Consider the following 20,961-nt stretch of genomic DNA (forward strand, 5'->3'; position numbering starts at 1 on the left):
GTTGGAAGTGATGATTATTTGTTGGCAATCATGTCATTTTAATGCTGTAGCATTTATGCAGATAACAGAACCCTGGAAATTCTGTTCAGTTTTTATATGGGTAGGTTCATTTCTAGAGAATTTTCTGTTATTTGTGTCATGTTTTTCCTTGTCCCACTTCTTTGAATTTCCATGAATTTCCCTTGCATGAAAAAAACATTTTTTTTTTTACTATTAAGTTGCTGTCAGTTTATATTTTAATACAAACTATTTTGTGTATTTGTACTCATTTTACAAATCAGTTCTACTGATGGAAAACAGACTTCTAAGCCATAGAGAGATTTCTAATTTCCCCTAGGACCTAGCTCAGTCTTTTGTTTTTAAAAAGTAAGAATGAGCATTCCTTTACATTAACGATGAAAGATCAGAAAGAGAAATTGAGAAAACAATTTCATTTACCATTGCAACAGAAAGAAGAAAATACCTAGGAATAAACCTACCTAAGGAGGCAAAAGACTTGTACTCATAAAACTACAAGATACTGACAAAAGAAATCAAAGATGATGCAAACCAGATGGAGGGATACACCATGTTCTTGGATTGGAAGAAACAATATTGTGAAAATGACTATATTACCCAAAGAATCTACAGATTCAATACAATCCCTGTCAATTACCAATGGCATTTTTCATAGAATTAGAGCCAAAAATTTTACAGTTGTAATGGAAATACAAAAGACCCCAAGTAGCCAAAGCAGTCTTAAGATAGAAAAACGAAGCTGGAGAAATTAGGTTCCCTGACTTCAGAATATATTATTGAGTTGGTCAAAAAGTTTGTTAAATAAGATTTTATGGAAAAATTAATGAACTTTTTGGCTAGTTCAGTACAGAGCTAGGGTAATCAAGATGGCATGGCACTGGCACAAAAACAGAAATATAGATCAATGGAACTGGCTAGAGACCCAGAGATGAACACTAATCTATGACGAAGGAGGGGAGAATATACAATGGAGAAAAAGTGGTCTCTTCAGTAAGTTCTGTGGGAAAACTGGACAGCTAGGTGTAAAAGAATAAAATTAAAACACTCCCTAATACTGTATACAAAAATAAACTCAAAGTGGATTGAAAACCTAAATGTAAGACCAGATACTATGAAACTCTTAGAGGAAAACACAGGGAAAGCACTACCTAAATAACTACTAAATGTTTGATTGACCTTTTCATTTTAGAGAAGTGTGGCATATTTTTTAAAATTTTTTGTTGTTGTTACACAGGTCTGAGAGATTGATTGTTCATGTTGGTTTAAATTGGTGTGTTTGTCATTTAGTGTCACCCTTCCAGGGAGGCTCTGAAATCTGTAATATACAGATAAGCCTTGACTGTGAGCAGGCAGATTTGGAGGCATGACCGTCTCTAGCCAGTAATTCTGGTTTCTGAAGGATGTCACCACTGAGTCTTTATACACCCACCCTGCTTTTCAGCAGCATGTGAATTTTATTTTCTTAAATTGGGTCAATTTCTTCACCTTCTCCTGCCTGAAAAGCAGTGCACCTCTAATTTCATTTAAGGTTGTGGGTCTTTTACAGTAAAATTCTAAAAGAGACAAGGTGTGTATAGCATTTAACCATTAAATGTAAAGAATGGTAGGATGATCCACTACTCTTGAATTCATAGGACAAATTTAATGGTGAAATTGGGACACATCTTAAAAAAAATAACTAGAAGTACTGGCAAATTATTTTTCTATTTGTTTCCCAGATTGAGACCTTTATTCACAGATTCTCAGGTAGCATTACTCTAGAATTTTATAATATATTGTTCCACGGACAGAGAGTCAATGTTCATCTAAATTATAAAAATGCTAAAGTGGTAGATAATACTAAGATCTACTTCTATTTAAACTACATTTGGAACTTTCTATAAAAAGAGAGCAATGTGATTTTATTTCACAAAGTGAAGTGTGTGGTTTCCATGTACTGTTTCTGGAATTAACTCTGTTAACTTTGGTGATATCACTTAGAGAAATCATCCCATCATTATATTTCTCTAGGAATTGATTCCTTAAGACCGTTTTAAAAGAAAGCTTACCAAATCATTCATTGAAAAACATAGAAATATGATTAAAAAAATAATTCCTAGAGACTCTGGAAAAAGGGGTGATTTATTACTCTAAGTTATTGTTGTTCAGTTTCTAAGTCACATCTGACTCTTTGTGACCACACGGACTACAGCACATCTGGCTTCCCTGTCCCTCACAATCTCCTGGAGTTTGCCCAAGTTCATGTCCATTGAATCGATGATGCCATCCAGCCATCTCATCCTCTGTCTCCCTCTTCTCTGCCTTCAGTCTTTCACAGCATCTCTTTTCCAATGAGTCAATTGTTTGCATCAGGCAGCCAAAATATTGGCACTTCAGCTTCAGCATCAGTCCTTCCAGAGACTATTCAGAGTTGATTTCCTTTAAGATTGACTAGTTTAATCACCTTGTTTTCCAAGGGACTCTCAATAATTTTCTCCATTACCACAATTCAAAAGCATCAATTCTTCAGTGCTAGTCTATTGTCTAGCTTTCGCACCTGTAAAGACTACTGGAAAGACAATAGGTTTGATTATATGGACCTTTGTAAGCAAAGTGATATCTTTCCTTTTTAACACACCACCATAGTTTTCCTGCCAAGAAGCAATCGTCTTCTAATTTCAAGCCTACAGTCACCATCTGCACTGATTTTAGAGTCCAAGAAAGGGAGATCTGCCACTGCTTCTATCTTTTCCCCTTCTATTTGCCATGAAATGATGGGACTGGACGTCATGATTTTGTTTTCTTAATGTTGAGTTTTAAGCCAGTTTTTTCACTCTCCTCCTTCACCCTCATCAAGAGGTGTCACTAAATCAATGAAGTCAGTTTTTAAGTGAACCAAAAACTCTAGTTATTAATTTGTAAACGATGCCTAACTGGACATGTGAAGCCAAACTCACAGAGTTAACCTGAGAATGAATAGGAGGGAACCACTATGTTTTCTTCTTTATGAACTTCAATTAAAAGGAAAAGATGGCTTAGAAACTTTTTTAAGGTCCTCTAGTTCTGTTTCATCCCTTTTCCTTGGCAGAGATGGACATTCAGAAGGAAGACAGTCCTATGGATGCTGCCTGTCTCATTTTGGTTATTTTTCTAAATATGCTGAAAATACATTTTTCATGCACTAAAAATTTGCCAACTTACTATAAACTGATAAAAGTTCATCAGAAATTAGTACTATTGGGATGTTAAAACGCAAAGGCAGCTTCAAAATATAATATGAGTAGTGCCTGAAGATGAAGCACTTTATCACTCAGAGGTGAAAAGGTCATAGTAGATAAAACTCTGGGAATGAATCATTGATGTGTTGCTTCTGTTAAAAAGCAAAAACAAAACACCTTAGATACTGGGATTTGGAATTAAGAGTAGAGTATGGGGGCTTCCCCAGTTGCTCAGTGATAAAGAGTCTGCCTGCAATGGAGGAGAAGTGGGGTTGATCCCTGAGTTGGGAAGATCCCCTGGAGGAGGAAATGGTAACCCACCCCAATATTCTTGCTTGGGAAATCCCATGGACAGAGGAACCTGGTGGGCTACAGTCCATAAGGTCCACGACTTAGCAACTAAACAATAACAAAAATGTCCTGTCAAAACCGGGAAGAAATCATACAGTTAAATGTCTGACATTTATACTGTCTCTATTAGGACATAAGTGTGTCTCATCACACAGGAAACCAAGATACAGAAACCAAGGAGTCAGCAGCCTCTGCATCAGGAACCACGTGGTTCAGTCCTTGCGGTGGAGACAGGTCACATGTCCATTTCCCTGGGCCTTGTATTAGGTGAATTTCCTTTACTTCTGGCCCTGCTCTAATAAAAGCTTTTTGCCATTTGTTGATTGCATTTCAGTGTCTCCTTCTGACCCACACCAGATTTTCTTTTTGAAAAGTAAGAAAGTTCCACAAAATTTGGAAACCACCTGACATCTGCGTTCACCTCCTGTGAGGGGCGTCAACACCTACTACACATGGTGCACACTGATGACAGAAACAGGGGCCTTATAAGTTCAGCTTATTATTTTTCAGTTTTGCTATATTCTATTATTTTCCCAAGCTCAAAAACAATCTGAGGTATTCTATACAGAGATATATAGTTTTGAATAGCTATTATTTGCTCTATTTTCCTTAAATTATAACTTTTTCAGTGCTTTCCTTTGTTTAAAGTGTGATGTGATATCTTGGAGCCAGTTAATTGTTATAAGAATATATCCCTTATACAATTACACTTAATAATAAAACAGCTTTATATATAAATTATTTGTCCATATGAATTTAATTTCTAATTTACAGGAACAGATATGTCATGCAGTTAGTCACTTATGTCTTCATTCATGTTGTTGCTGTTTGTCGTGTCTGACTCTTCTGCAACCCCATGAACTGTAGCCCACCATGCTCCTCTGTCCATGGGATTTCTCAGTCAAGAATACTGGAGTGAGTTGCAATTTCCTTAGTCAGGGGATCTCACCCAGGATCGAACCCAAGTCTCCTACTTGGTAGGTAGATTCTTTACCACTGAGCCATCAGGGAAGCCCACCTTCATCCAGCCAACAAGTAGCTACTGAGAGCTTCTTAGGCAATGTTGCAGATTCTGGGGCTGTCACAGTCATCAAGAGACAAAAAATCTGTCCTTCTGGAGCTGAAATTCTCCTAGAGAAGCTGAAAAGCAAGCCAGTGCATATGTAAGAAAATCTCAGTGCTGATAAATGCAAAGGAGAAAAGTGAAGCAGAACATAAGTAGAGGCTAGCTGATAGCATTATTAATAATGTGCAATATCTATTGATCTGTCACAAATTCTGCATGTACTGACTCATTTAATATTCTTAACAGTGTTAGGAGGTACACACCTTTATAATTATGATATTACAGTCTTACTTAGAGTTTAGGAAGCTAAAGTAGAGTAGGTTCAGGAATTTGCCCAGTTAGCAAGCCAGGCAAGACTCATCCTCAGGGGGCCTGGCTTCAAGTCTCCAATTTGTTTTTGTTGGCTGCAAAAAAACAACAACAAAAAAGTCAACAAAAGAGTAAAAAATGCAGTATTTGGATGCAATCTCAAAAATGACAGAATGATCTTGGCTCATTTCCAAGGGAAACTATTCAGTATCACAGTAATCCAAGTCTCTACCCCAACGACTAATGCCAAAAAAAGCTGAAGTTGAACAGTTTAATGAAAACTTACAAGACCTTCTAGAACTAAAACCAAAAAAAGATGTCTCCTTCATCTTCACTTCAGTTCAGTTCAGTTCAGTTCATTCGCTCAGTCGTGTCCGACTCTTTGCAACCCCAAGAATCACAGCACACCAGGCCTCCCTGTCCATCATCAACTCCCGGAGTTTACTCACACTGATGCACATAGAGTCGGTGATGCCATCCATCCATCTCATCCTCTGTCATCCCCTTCTCCTCCTGCCCCCAATCCCTCCAAGCATCAGAGTCTTTTCCAATGAGTCAACAACTCTTCGCATGAGGTGGCCAAAGTATTGGAGTTTCAGCTTCAGCATCAGTCCTTACAATGAACACCCAGGACTTGCCTCCTTTAGGATGGCCTGGTTGGATCTCCTTGCAGTCCAACAGACTCTCAAGAGTCTTCTCCAACACCATAGTTCAAAAGCATCGGTTTTTCAGCGTTCAACTTTCTTCACAGTCCAACTCTCACATCCATACATGACCACTGGAAAAACCATAGCCTTGACTAGACAAACCTTTGTTGGCAAAGTAGTGTCTCTGCTTTTTAATATGCTGTCTAGGTTGGTCATAACTTTCCTTACAAGGAGTAAGTGTCTTTTAATTTCATGGCTGCGGTCACCATCTGCAGTGATTTTGGAGCCCCCCAAAATTAAGTCTGACACTGTTTCCACTGTCTCCCCATCTATTTCCCATGAGGTGATGGGACCAGATGCCATGATCTTAGTTTCTGAATGTTAAGCTTTAAGTCAACTTTTTCACTCTCCTCTTTTACTTTCATCAAGAGGCTTTTTAGTTCCTCTTCATTATCTTCCATAAGGGTGGTGTCATCTGCATATCTGAGGTTATTGATATTTCTCCTGGCAATCTTGATTCCAGCTTGTGCTTCTTCCAGCCCAGCGTTTCTCATGATGTACTCTGCATATAAGTTAAATAAGCAGGGTGACAATGTACAACCTTGACTTACTCCTTTTCCTATTTGGAAGCAGTCTGTTGTTCCATGTCCAGTTCTAACTGTTGCTTCCTGATCTGCATACAGATTTCTCAAGAGGCAGGTCAGGTGGTCTGGTATTCCCATCTCTTTCAGAATTTTCCACAGTTTATTGTGATCCAGACAGTTGAAGGCTTTGACGTAGTCAATAAAGCAGAAATAGATGTTTTTCTGGAACTCTCTTGCTTTTTCCATGATCCAGCAGATATTGGCAATTTGATCTCTGGTTCCTCTGCCTTTCCTAAAAGCAGCTTGAACATCTGGAAGTTCTCAGTTCACGTATTGCTGAAGTCTGGCTTGCAGAATTTTGAGCATTACTCTACTAGAGTGTGAGATGAGTGCAATTGTATGGCAGTTTGAGCATTCTTTGGAATTGCCTTTCTTAGGGATTGGAATGAAAACTGACTTTTTCCAATCCTGTGGCCACTGCTGAGTTTTCCAAATTTGCTGGCATATTGAGTGCAGCACTTTCACAGCATCATCTTTCAGGATTTGAAATAGCTCAACTGGAATTCCATCACATCCACTAGCTTTGTTCATAGTGATGCTTTCTAAGGTCCACTTGACTTCACATTCCAGGATGTCTGACTCTAGGTGAAGATCGCACCATTGTGGTTATCTGGCTCGTGAAGATCTTTTTTGTACAGTTCTTCTGTGTATTCTTGCCACCTCTTCTTAGTATCTTCTGCTTCTGTTTGGTCCATACCATTTCTGTCCTTTATCGAGCCCGTCTTTGCTTGAAATGTTCCCTTGATATCTCTAATTTTCTTGAGGAGATCTCTAGTCTTTCCCATTCTGTTGTTTTTCTCTATCTCTTTGCATTGATTACCGAGGAAAGCTTTCTTATCTCTTCTTGGTATTCTTTGGAACTCTGCATTCAAATGGGAATATCTTTCCTTTTCTCCTTTTCTTTTTGCTTCTCTTCTTTTCACAGATATTTGTAATGCCTCCTCAGACAATCTTTTTGCATTTCTTTTCCATGGGGATGGTCTTGATCCCTGTCTCCTGTACAGTGTCACCAACCTCTGTCCATAGATCATCACGCTCTCTGTCTATCAGATCTAGTCCCTTAAATCTATTTCTCACTTCCACTGTATAGTCATAAGGGATTTGATTTAGGTAATACCTGAATGGTCTAGTGGTTTTCCCTATTTTATTCAGTTTAAGTCTGAATTTGGCAATAAGGAGTTCATGATCTGAGCCACAGTCAGCTCCTCATCTTGTTTTGCTGACTGTATAGAGCTTCTCCATCTTTGGCTGCAAATAATATAATCAATCTGATTTCAGTGTTGACCATCTGGTTATGTCCATGTGTAGAGTCTTCCCTTGTGTTGTTGGAAGAGGGTGTTTGCTATGACCAGTGTGTTCTCTTGGCAAAACTCTATTAGCCTTTGCCCTGCTTCATTCTGTACTCCAAGGCCAAATTTGCCCATTACTCCAGGTATTTCTTGACTTCCTACTTTTGCATTCCAGGCCCCTATAATGAAAAGGACATTTTTTTGCGTGTTAGTTCTAAAAGGTCTTGTAGGTCTTCATAGAACTGATCAACTTCAGCTTCTTCAGCATTACTGGTTGAGGCATAGGCTTGGATTACCATGATATTGAATGGTTTGCCTTGGAAACGAACAGAGATCATTCTGTAGTTTTTCGAGATTGCATCCAAGTACTGCATTTCAGACTCTCCTTCATATTAGGGGACTGAAATACAGATGTAGGAACTCAAGAGATACCTAGAATAACAGGCAAGTTTAGCCTTGGAGTACAAAATGAAGCAGGGCAAAGGCTAACTGTGTTTCCAACATAACATGCTGGTCATAGCAAACACCCTCTTCCAATGACACAATAGAGGACTCTGCACATGGACATCACCAGTTGGTCAATACCAAAATCAGGTTGATTATATTCTTTGCAGCCAAAGATGGAGAAGCTCTATACAGTCAGCAAAAACAAACCCAGGAGCTGACTATGGCTCAGATCATGAACTCCTTAGTTCAAAACTCAGGCTTAAATGGAATAAACTAGGGAAAACCACAAGCAATTCTTATGTGACTAAAACAAATCCCTTATAAATTATACAGTGGAAGTGGCAAGTATACTCAAGGGATTAGTTCTGATAGACAGAGTGCCTGAAGATCTATGGACACAGGTTTGTAACACTCTACAGGAGGTGGTGAACAAAACCATCCCCAAGAAAAAGAAATGCAACAAGGCAAAGTGGTTGTCTGAGAAGGCCTTACAAATAGCTGAGAAAAGAAGAGAAGCAAAAGGCAAAGGAGAAAAGGAACGATATACCCATTTCAATGCAGAGTTCCAAAGAATACCACAGAGAGATAAGAAAGCCTTCCTAAGTGATCAGTGAAAAGAAATAGAGGAAAGCAATAGAAAAAGAAAGACTAGAGATCTCTTCAAGAAAATTAGAGATACCAAGGGAACATTTCCTGCAAGGATGTACACAATAAAGGACAGAAACTGTATGGATATAACAGCCGCAGAAGATATTAAGAAGAGGTGACAAGAATACATGGAAGAATTATTTTTTAAAAAGGTCTTAATGATCCAAATAGCCCCAATGGTGTGATCAATCACTTAGAGAGAGACGACCTGGAATGTGAAGTCAAGTGGGCCTTAGGAAGCATCATGATGAAGAAAGCTAGTGGAGGTGATGGAATTCCAGCTTTTTTATTTCAAGTGGGTGAACACAGCTCCACCCATCAACAGAAAATTGGATTAAAGATTTACTGAGCATGACCCCACCCTTTAGAATAAGACCCAGTTTCTCCCTCAGTCAGTCTCTCCCATCAGGAAGTGTCCATAAGCCTCTTATCCTTCTCCATCAGAGGGCAGACAGACCAAAAACCACAATCACAAAAAACTGACCAATCTAATCACATAGACCACACCCTTGTCTAACAATGACATTATGAGCCATGCTGTTTAGGGCCACCCAATACCAATGGGTCATGGTGGAGAGTCCTACAAACTGTGGTCCACTGGAGAAGGGAATGGCAAACCACTTCAGTAATCTTCCTTGAGAACCACATGAAAAATATGAAAAGCCAAAAAGATAAGACACTGAAAGATGAACTCCCCAGGTCAGTAGGTGCCCAGTAAGCTACCTCAGATCAGTGGAGAAATAATTCCAGAAAGAATGAAGAGACAGAGCCAAAGCAAAAGCAAAACCAGTTGTTTTGTGACTGTTGATGGAAGGAACTTCCGATGCTGTAAAGAGAAATATTGCATAGGAACCTGAAATGTTAGGTCCATGAATCAAGGCAAATTGGAAGTGGTCAAACAGGAGATGGCAAGAGTGAATGTCAACATTTTTGGAATTGGCGAACAAAAATGAGCTGGAATGGGTGAATTTAACTCAGATGACCATTACATCTACTACTGTGGGCAAGAATCCCTTCTAAGAAATGGAGTAGACATCAGAGTCAACAAGAGTCTGAAATGCAGTACTTGGTTGCAATCTGAAGAATGACAGCATGATATGTTTGTTTCCAAGGCAAGTCATTCAATATCATGGTAATCCAAGTCTATGTCCCAACCAGTCATGCTGAAGAAGCTGAAGTTGAACGGTTCTATGAAAACCTATAAGAACTTTTAGAACTAACACCCAATAAAGATGTCCTTTTCATTATAGAGGACTGGAATTCAAAAGTAGGAAGTCAAGAATCACCTGGAGTAACAGGCAAATTTGGCCTTGGAGCACAGAATGAAGCATGGCAAACGCTAATAGAGTTTTGCCAAGAAAACGCACTGGTCAAAGCAAACACCCTCTTCCAAGAACACAGGAGAAGTCTCTACACATGGACATGACCAGATAGTCAATAAGTGAAATCAGATTGATTATATACTTTGCAGCCAAAGATGGAGAAACTCTAAACAGTCAGAAAAAAAAAAAAAAAAAGTCTGGAAGCTGACTGTGGCTCAGATCATGAACTCCTGATTGCCAAATTCTGACTTAAATTGAAAAAGGTAGGGAAAGCCACTAGACCATTCAGGTATGACCTAAATCAACTGCCTTATGATCATACAGTGGAAGTGAGAAATAGATTTAAGGGACTAGACTTGATAGAGTACCTGATAAACTATTGACAGAGGTTCATCACATTGTACAGGAGACAGGGATCAGGACCATCCCAAGAAAAAGAAATGCAAAAAAACAAAATGGCTGTCTGAGGAGGTCTTACATATAGCTGTGAAAAGAAAAGAAGTCAAAAGCAAAGGATAAAAGGAAAGATATATCCATGTGAATGCAGAGTTCCAAAGAATAGCAAGGAGATATAAGAAAGCATTCCTCAGTGATCAGTGCAAAGAAATAGAGGAAAACAATAGAATGGGAAAGATGAGGGATATCTTCAAGAAAATTAGAGATACCAAGGGAACATTTCATGCAAAGATGGGCTCAATATAGGACAGAAATGGTATGGACCTAACTAAAGCAGAAGATATTAAGAAGAGGTGGCAAGAATACACAGAAGAAGTGTACAAAAAGATATTCATAACCCAGATAATCATGATGATGTGATCACTCACCTAGAGCCAGACATCCTAGAATGTGAAATCAAGTGGGCCTTAGGATGCATCACTATGAACAAAACTAGTGGAGGTGATGGAATTCCAGTTGAGCTATTTCAAATTTTAAAAGGTGATCCTGTGAAAGTGCTGCACTGAATATGCCTGGAAATTTAGAAAACTTAGCAGTGACCACAGGACTAGAAAAGGTCAGATTTCATTTCAATCTCAAAGAAAGGCAATGCCAAAGAATTCTCAAACGATGCACAATTGCACTCATCTCACACACCAGTAAAGTAATGCTCAAAATTCTCCAAGCAAGACTTCAACAATACGTGAACTGTGAACTTCCAGATGTTCAAACTGGCTTTAGAAAAGGCAGAGGTACCAGAGATCAAATTGTCAACATCCTCTGGATCATTGAAAAAGCAAGAGAGCTCTAGGAAAACATCTATTACTGCTTTATGACTCTGCCAAAGCCTTTGACTGTGTGGATCAAAATAAACTGTGGAAAATTCTGAAAGAGTTGGGAATACCAGACCACCTGACCTGCCTCTTGAGAAACCTGAATGCAGGTCAGGAAGCAACAGTTAGAATTGGACATGGAGCAACAGACTGCTTCCAGATAGGAAAAGGAGTACGCCAAGGCTTTATTTTGTCACCCTGCTTATTTAACTTATATGCAGAGTACATTGTGGGAAATGCTGGACTGGAGGAAGCACAAGCTGGAATCAAGATTGCCAGGAGAAATATCAATAACCTCAGATATGCAGATGACACCACCCTTATGGCAGAAAGTGAAGAAGAACTAAAGAACCCTTTGATGAAAGTGAAAGAGGAGAGTGAAAAAGTTGGCTTAAAGCTCAACATTCAGAAAACTAAGATCATGGCATCTGGTCCCACCACTTCCTGGCAAATAGATTGGGAAACAGTGGAAACAGTGACAGACTTTATCTTTTTGGGCTCCAAAATCACTGCAGAGGTGACTGCAGTCATAAAATTAAAAAATGCTTACTACTTGGAAAGTTATGACTAACTTAGCATATTAAAAAGCTGAGATATTACTTAGCCAACAACGGCCCATATATTCAAGGCTATGGTTTTTCCTGTAGTCAGGTATGGATGTGACAGTTGGACTATTAAGAAAGCTGAGTGCCAAAGAATTGATGCTTTTGAACTGTGGTGTTGGACTCTTGTGAGTTTCTTGGACTGCAAGGAGATCCAACCAGTCCGTCCTAAAGGAAATCAGTCCTGAATATTCATTGGAAGGACTGATGTTGAAGCTGAAACTCCAATACTTTGGCCACCTGATGCAAAGAACTGACTCATTTGAAAAGACCCTGATGCTGGGAAAAATTGAAGGTGGGAGGAGCAGGGGTTGCCAGAGGATGAGATGGTGGGATGGTCTCACCTACTCAATGGACATGAGTTTGAGTAATCTCTGGGAGTTGGTGATGGACAGGGAGGCCTAATGTGCTGCGGTCCATGGGGTTGCAAAGAATCTGACAAACGACTGAATGACTGAATTGAACTGAACTGATTTCAAATCCTTAAAGATGATGCTATTCAAGTGCTGCACTCAATATACTAGCATATTTGGAAGACTCAGGAGTGGCCACAGGGCTGGGAAATGTCAGTCTTCATTCCATTCCCAAAGAAGGGCAGTGCCAAAGAATGTTCAAATTACCAAACAATTCCACTCATTTCCCATGCTAGCAAGGTAATGCTCAAAATCCCTCATGCTAGGCTTCAGCAGTACATGAACCAAGAACTTTGAAATGTGCAAACTGGATTTAGAAAAGCCAGAGAAACTGGAGATCAGATTGCCAACATCTATTGGATCATCGAAAAAGCAAGAGAATTTAAGAAAAACATCTGCTTTATTGACTACACTGTACCTTTGACTGTGTGGATCACAACAAACTGTGGAAAATTCTTAAAGAGATAGGAATACCAGAGCACCTTACTTGCCTCCTGCGAAACCTGTATGCAGGTCAAGAAGCAACAGTTAGAACCGGACAGGGAACAGCTGGTTCCAAGCAACAATTTGGACTGGTTCCAAATTGGGAAAGGAGTACATCAAGGCTATATATTGTCACCTTGCTTATTTGACTTATATGCAGAGTACATCATGCGAAATTCAGGGCTGGATGAAGCTGGCATCAAGACTGCTGAGAGAGATATCAATGACATCAGATAGGCACATGACACCACCCTAATGGTAGAAAGTGAAGAGGAACTACAGAGCTTCTTGATAAAAGTGAAAGAGGAGTGTGAAAAAGCTGGCTTAAAGCTCAACATTCAAGAAACTAAGATCATGGCATTCTATCTCATCACTTCATTGCAATATATGGGGAAATAGTGGAAACAATGACAGACTTTATTTCCAAAATCACTGCAGATAGTGACTGCAGCCATGAAATTAAAAGATGCTTGCTCCTGGGAACAGGAGTTATAACAAACACAGACAGAACATTAAAAAGCAGAGACATCACTTTGCTGACAATGTCTATGTAGTCAAACCTATGGTTTTCCCCATAGTCATGTATCAGTGTGAGAGTTGGGACATAAAGAAGGCTGAGCACTGAAGAACTGATGCTTTTGAACTGTGGTTCTGGAGAAGATTGTTGTGAGTCCCTTGGACTGCAAGGAGATCAAACCAGTCAATCCTAAAGGAAATCAACCCTGAATTTTCCTTGGAAGGACTGATGATGAACCTGAAGTTCCAATACTTTGGCTACCTGATTTGAAGAGATGACTCATTGGAAAAGACCCTGATGCTGGGAAAGATGGCCTCAGGTTGAGAAGGGGACAAAAGAGGACAAGATGGTTGGATGACATCACTGACTTAATGGACATGAGTTTGAGCAAACTCCAGGAAATAGTGAAGGACAAGGAATTCTGGTGTGCTGCTATCCATGTGGTTGCAAGGTGTTGGACACAACTCAGTGACTGAACAACAACAACCTATATCCATATGCTGGGGGAAATAAGATGTTATGTTTTATTTTTCATGCATTTTCCTTCACTACAATGTATTTATGACACTGAAGAAAATACGGTTGATTGGTCCACTGTTTATAGGTTTAAACTTGGGAAAGAACCATCATCAGAATGGGCTCCAGGATTACTAATGTATAAGGGGCAATTTGCCATTGTTTGAAACTTGCATATATTAAACTTTAGAAAATAGTAAAGGGCCAATAAGATTATATCTTTAGAGAACCAGGTTTTCTGTAAAGGTTTTGAAAGTTTTTCTCTAGTGTACCAACTCCTATGCAAAATGTACTTTGGGAAACTTGACTCAACCATAAAGATCCTTTTAACTTTTCTGTTTAAATCACATTGGGAGAAATAGCTTCACTTTTTGAGAGACTTCCTTAATTAACCCTTAGGTGGGGTTTCTGTTGGATGTCCTATGATGGGAATGGGGGACACTGAGATCTTTCTGTCCTGAGTTGACTCCATCATCTTTCTCAGTGAACATTCATTGGAAGGAGCTCTCCCCATCACCTGGCTGTACACGTAAAATATGTAAGAAGTCCTGAGGATGTCAAAGCTCTAATGTCTAAGAGGCTTGTCTACTTCAGTAGCTGTTTGCTTAGAAAAATGTCATTCTTTCTGTATCCACAGGTACAACTTAAAGAATCCATCAAAGGTCTTCCTGCTAAAATGAATACTGAATTAGCAGAATCTGGCTTGAACTTGAGTGTTGGTCAGAAACAACTGGTGTGCCTTGCCAGGACTATTCTCAGGAAAAATCAGATATTGATTATTGACAAAGCCACATCATACGTGGATCCAAGGTATGGAGCTGAGTCCCAGGAAATCTTGAATCTGAGTTGTAAATGTGGTAAATGGAAAATATTTAGTGAATCTTTGAAATGTTTCTAAGTGCTTGCTTAGCCTCATGGATATCTGTTGATAATATTAATTCCAGAAAACAAAGGAAAAAATCAAAACATGTTATATAGTGTTATTGTTGTTATGAGGCACCCTAAGAAAGCAGAATTCCTAAATCCAGCTCCTGATAATTTCAAGCAATTTGGAGGGAAGACTAATTTTCCATAATTTTATGAAAAATAGTGAATTTCTAAGTAGACTTTTTATACTTAGTTTTTTAGGAACAAGAATATATGCTAAAGTATTAATTTTTAAAAACATTTAAAAAATATCCTAGGATATTTTTAAGTCTTAAGTATGCTTTGCCTGTCTTTACTGAACTAAATTAACTTCTTTGTTTCTAGAACTGATGAGTTAATACAAAAAAAAATTCATGCGAGATTTTCCCAGTGCACTGTGCTGACCGTTGCACACAGGTTGAGCACCATTATTGACTGTGAATGGATAATGGTAAGACCCTCACCATTTTAGCTGTTTCCATTTATGTTCAATTTTCAATGTATCCTTCCTTGTAAAATTTGATAGGAACCTCCACTAATTTTTCTCTTAGTTTATTCTCTTATTCCTGAAAATTACTCAAGTACTTAACTATACTTTTAGAATGCACTATTAAATAATATATCCAATAATCTTATATGTCCATATTAAAAGTTTATTTGAATTGTCATTTTTTAAATGATGGCCAACCATTCAAATATTCCAAACCCAAGTTATAGCTCCATATTCTAGTGGAGTATAACACAGTCATTTTCACTGTGTCATAGTTGTTTCAACATTTTTGGGTTCCCTTATCAAAAAAATAGACTCTAATTTAGACTGTCAAGAGGTTGATAGCTAAAGTTGTAGAATTTCTTAGGAGTCCATGAGAAGAAAAGGCCTAGTGAGAAAAAGAGTATTTTTTAACCGAACGGATTTAATATAAGAAATGTATTACATAGGGATTGCTGCTGCTGCTAAGTCGCTTCAGCTGTGTCCAACTCTGTGCGACCCCACAGACGGCAGCCCACCAGGTTCCGCTGTCCCTGGGATTCTCCAGGCAAGAACCCTAGAGTGGGTTGCCATTTCCTTCTCCAACATAGGGTTAGAGGGCTAGAAAAATGAAACACTGGGGTAATGAATTTAGAAAGCAGCTACCATATCCTCGGACAGATCTCCAGACCTGAGAACTCGGAAGAGAGGCCCTAAAAAACTGATGCTCAGACCTCCAAGGAGAGGTCACTGTCCGGTTGTGAGGGGGCAGCATGGGGCTGGTTCTCCATTTGCTAATAGCGGGGAGCTGGAGTCAGGTCCCAGTGCTGAGGTGATGCTAGTAGCAGAATCAGGTAGAACATTAGCTGTGTTTCCCACCTTCAGTCTCCCTCTAGTGCCCCCTGCTGGCAGAACCTAACAAAGGCCACCTGGCCAAAGAGTGAACTGTTGCAGTGACTTGCAGAGAGCCAGCTTCTGCATCACAGATGAGAGTTTGGAAAGAAAGGGAAATCAGGGATGAGAGACTAAATAAACAACCAGTGAGTCTTTTAAACAATAGCTCTGTTCTGCACACACGGCAGGCTCCAGGCTTTGGTCTCTGGATATCTGTCTAGTATATTCCTTCCAGGTTTGGTTGGGCCTTTCTTCCTTAGTAATTTAATATTTCCTTCCTTAGCTCTATTTCCTTCCTCCCTCTATTCCTTTTCTCTCTCTTTTTCGTTTTATCTCTTTCCTTGTCCTTTTCCTCTTTTGCTTGCTCAGTTTCAATAAATGTTAGGATGTGGCTTTATGAATAAGAAAAGCATCCCTCAAAGGAAAACCTTTGAGCAGCAAATAATTTCAAGGAATGGAAGATACTTTAAGGTATTTTAATGGTCCATATAAAACAGACAATAATTGCTAATGAGTGGCAGTAATACCCAGAGTTCTTTATGTCTCATAATAATAGAACTACCTCTTTTGACTTGGCAGTTCATGGAATATCACCTCCCACCCTACCTCACATGTGTTGTCAGATGGGACATCAGTGGGGACACTGAGTAGATACCAGACTTACAGCACTGAGGCAGTGCCTATAGCCTCACTCCCTGAGCTGGACGTGCATAGGAGTGGGGAGGCAGACGACAGGAGTGGGGCATCCCCAACCAAAGCAATTCTCTAGGCTCCAGTGTGTCTGGTTACCTAGACTAGACATCACAGTAGGAAGCAGGCTATATCTGCAGACTTTCACTAGGAACAGGGTGAAATTCAAGATTGCCCAGCAGTGACTCTTAATTTTTATAAATGTTTTGTGTCAGGCATCATTAATCATTCATTTTGTGTTCTTGATGCTAATTGAAAAGTAACCTTTTATCTCTAGATTTTACCTGTCACTTTGTTCTTACCTCTCAACACTGCATTTCAAAATTGTTCCCTAAAGCTCCATTCTTCCATTATAAATAAATGATGCTGTGAAATTTACCTATTTCAAGCCCTCTGTCACGATTTAGACATAGCAGCAGAAAAATGGGTTGATCTCCAGCTCAGTTAAGGGTTGTTCAATTAAATTCTTTGCTCCTAAATGTACCCTGAAGATTTATTTTTGGTTTTTGGTATTATAGCATTAATCGCAGCAGCTTCTTTTTATTATCTAATTCTTAGAAATACTGTCACCTTGGAATGTGTGGTTGGTTAGGGAAACTGAGGAAGGACAGAATTTGGACATGTCACCTGGTCTCTAGTCTTTCCCATTTTATTGTTTTCCTTTATTTCTTGGCATTGATCACTGAGGAAGGCTTTCTTATCTCTCCTTGCTTTTCTTTGGCACTCTGCATTCAGATGAATATGTCTGCTTTTCTCCTTTAACTTCTCTTCCTTTACCAGCTATTTAAATAACCTCAGATATGCAGATGACACCACCCTTATGGCAGAAAGTGAAGAGTAACTGAAGAACTTCTTGATGAACATGAAAGAGGAGAGTGAAAAAGCTGACTTAAAATTCAACATTCAAAAAACTAAGATCATGGCATCCGGTCCCATCACTTCATGGCAAAGAGATGGGGACACAATGGAAACAGTGAGAGACTTTATTTTCTTGGGCCCCCAAATCACTGCAGATAGTGACTGCAGCCATGAAATTAAAAGACACTTGCTCCTTGAAAGAAAAACTATGACAAGCCTAGACAGCATATTAAAAAGCAGAGACATTACTCTGTCGACAAAGCTCTGTCTAGTTAAAAGCTATGTTTTTTTCCAGTAGTCATGTATGGATGTGAAAGTTGGACCGTAAAGAAAGCTGAGTGTTGAGTGTTAAAGAATTGATGCTTTTGAATTGTGGTGTTGGAGAAGACTCTTGAGAGTTCCTTGGACTGCAAGGAGATCCAACCAGTCAATCCTAAAGGATATCAGTCCTGAATATTCATTGTAAGTACTGATGCTGAAGCTGACACTCTAGGACTGTAGCCACCTGACACAAAGAGCTTATTCATTGGAAAAGACCCTGATGCTGGGAAAGACTGAAGGCAGGAGGAGAAGGGGATGACAGAAGATGAGATGATTGGATGGCATCACTGACTCCATAGACATGAGTTTGAGCAAAGTTCTGGCAGTTGGTGATGAACAGGGAGGCGTGGCATGCTGCAGTCCATGGGGTTGCAAAGAGTCAGACATGACTGAGTGACTGAACTGAGCTGAACTGTCACCTGGTCAATCCTAAAGTGTTATCATCAGCACCTGATCTGCAGATGTGAACATCTGTATCCTCTGAACACAGCAGCTTTGTATCTATTATCAAAATATGTTCATTTGTTTAATGCTTTACTTACTGATTTGTTGTTTAGTCACGCAGGAAGTTCAGGCTTCCATGTCCTTCCCTATCTCTTGAACTTGCTCAAACTCATGTCCATTTAGTCGGTAATGCCATCCAACCAGCTTATCCTCTGTTGTCCCCTTTTCCTCCTGCTTTCAATCTTTCCCAGCATCAGGGTATTTTCCAGTGAGTCATCTCCTCACATCAGGTGGCCAAAGTATTGGGACTTCAGCTTCAGCATCAGTCCGTTCAATGAATATTCAGGTTTGATTTCCTTTATGATTGACTTATTTGGTCTTCTTGCAGTCTAGGGACTCTCAAGAGTCTTCTGCAGCAGCACAGTTCAAAAGTACCAATTCTTCAGTGCTCAACCTTGATTATAGTCCAACTCTCATATCCATAAATGACTTCTGGAAAAATCATAGACAGACCTTTTTCAGCAAAGCAATGTCTCTGCTTTTTAGTACACTATCTAGGTTTGTCATAGCTTTCCTTCCAAAGAGCAAGTGTCTTTTACTTACCAATATCTCCTGGTAAATTTCTATAATCTCACATTTTTCTCTCTTGGTCAATGTCTATGAACGAATCTCTAAAATACTTTTATGAAGCAATGTCCGGCCAGTCCCTCCCCAACTTTATAGTTTTGTCCGACTCTGCTCTCCCTCCTTCCTTTACAGCTAAAATCACACTGACGGTCTTTCAGTTCTCCAGAATTCAGTGTTCACTCTCTTCCAATGTGCCCTCTCTAGACTGTTGGATTAGTCTAAGCTGCCTGTAGTGGAAATGGTGAGATGGTGGGACTTGGGGTAGATAAGGAAGTGAAACCAAGTGGACTACTTGATGGATTGAACATGGGATCTGAGGGCAGAGAAAGAAGTTGATGTTGGTTTCTGGGTACAGAGACTGAGCATCTGTGTGAGGGAGAAGGGAGATGCAAGGGTTCTCTTTGGAGTCTGTCACCTTTGTGATGAATGACCTTGTTTCCAGGAAAGAATCCTACCCTTCACTGTGGAGCTGTCCTTCCCACTCCTGTTTTGGGAGACTGTCAGTTTAGGGCTCCCTGGTTGAGGTCATCAGGGATGTCACAGGGAGGTCCCACCAGGAGATGTAAACTCGGCCACTTGTTTATATCTTGTTCTGAACTGGTTGTGGTTACTGACTCCTCTGGTAGGGATGACAGAATTAGACCTCAGGGGGCCAAAAGACAGGTATCCCCCGGTTACAGAGTTGGTGATTATCCTCTGTGCTCCATTCACTCCAGGTGTAAAGCTTGTATGTTCTTCTAGAGCTTCTGGTTACCAGTTGACTTTCAATTCAGCAAAACATCATCAGTAATGATCTTTCTCAAACCGTTAATTTTTGAGGCAATCTTATTTTTATTGCTTGTTTTAGAAATATAGACATACCTTGTTTTACTGTGCTTCCCAGATACTGCATTTTTACAAATTGAGAGCTTGTCATAAACCTGCATTAAGCAAGTGTATGGGTGCCATTTTTCTAGCATCAATTGCCCATTTTGTGTCTCTCTGTCACCTTTTGGTAATTCTCACAATATTTCAAACATTTTCACTATCATTGCAGTTGTTCTGGTGATCTGTAACATTAATGATCTTTGATATTACTACTATGACTTACTGAATTCTCTGATGATAGTTAATATTTTTTAGCAATACCTTATTTTTAAGTTAAAGTCTGTACATTATTTTTTTTCAGGTGTAATGCTATGGCACACATGCTTGGGTACAGTATAATGTAAACATTACTTCCACGTGCCTTGGGAAACCAGAAAATTCATGTGACTCACTTTACTGTGATGTTAATTATATTCTGGTATTCTGAACCTGAATCCACAATAGCTCTGAAGGATGCCTGTACCTATTTTCTTTCTGGAAAGCAAGTGACTGTCTGTTCTGAAACCTTTAAGGACATAAAGACAAATTAGTCTGCTGCAAAGTCTAATGCTCCAGAGGGTGGACCACCAGCCTGGAGGAGGGGCTGTGGAAGTGACAGATGTTTGATTTTCTTGAATCAAGACATTTCCCAACTCTGTGTATCTTATAAATAGCCCTCAAAGTTCAGAGTCTGAGAGCTAAAAGCACTAACTAATGATAACAACCCCAAAGCCCCTGGGCAGAATATAAAATGCTACAGACTGTTCAGTTCCAGTAATCATAGTCATGATTAAAACTTTTGTTTTCTGAAAATGAAAGAGAACTATCATTTTCTTCTGTTCCTATAACCATATAATAATGAAAGGCTGGGTTAGGCCTTTGTGTGCCTAGTAAAACAGAGTAATCAAACCATTTAAATACCACCAGTCCTACCACCCAAATTCCCCCTGTCCTGCCGCTTTTTGAAATATTGTCTGAATTATATGTTACTGGGAGATACTGTGTGCTAATGGGTTTCTTTCTGGTGTTAACAGGTTTTTGATTCAGGGAAACAGGAAGAATATTATCCGCCATATGATTTGCTGCAAGATAGAAACAGCCTATTTTATAAGATGGTTCAACAACTGGACGAGGAAGAGGCTGCTGTCCTTATTAAAAGGGCAAAATAG

The 20,961-nt window shown here is 39.4% G+C and overlaps 1 protein-coding gene across 1 annotated transcript in view; it reads left to right on the forward strand.

Annotated features, from left to right (window-relative positions):
• The window catches only part of LOC136144146 (ATP-binding cassette sub-family C member 4-like), a 158,554-nt gene extending 137,593 nt beyond the window's left edge, over positions 1 to 20,961 (forward strand). Inside the window, exons 28-30 of the mRNA XM_065901806.1 lie at positions 14,375 to 14,547; positions 14,989 to 15,094; positions 20,827 to 20,961. Of these exons, the coding sequence (XP_065757878.1) occupies positions 14,375 to 14,547; positions 14,989 to 15,094; positions 20,827 to 20,961 (414 nt within the window). The remainder of the gene's footprint in view (positions 1 to 14,374; positions 14,548 to 14,988; positions 15,095 to 20,826) is intronic.

Source organism: Muntiacus reevesi, chromosome 11, assembly GCF_963930625.1.
Source record: "Muntiacus reevesi chromosome 11, mMunRee1.1, whole genome shotgun sequence".
NCBI classification, from domain to species: domain Eukaryota; kingdom Metazoa; phylum Chordata; class Mammalia; order Artiodactyla; family Cervidae; genus Muntiacus; species Muntiacus reevesi.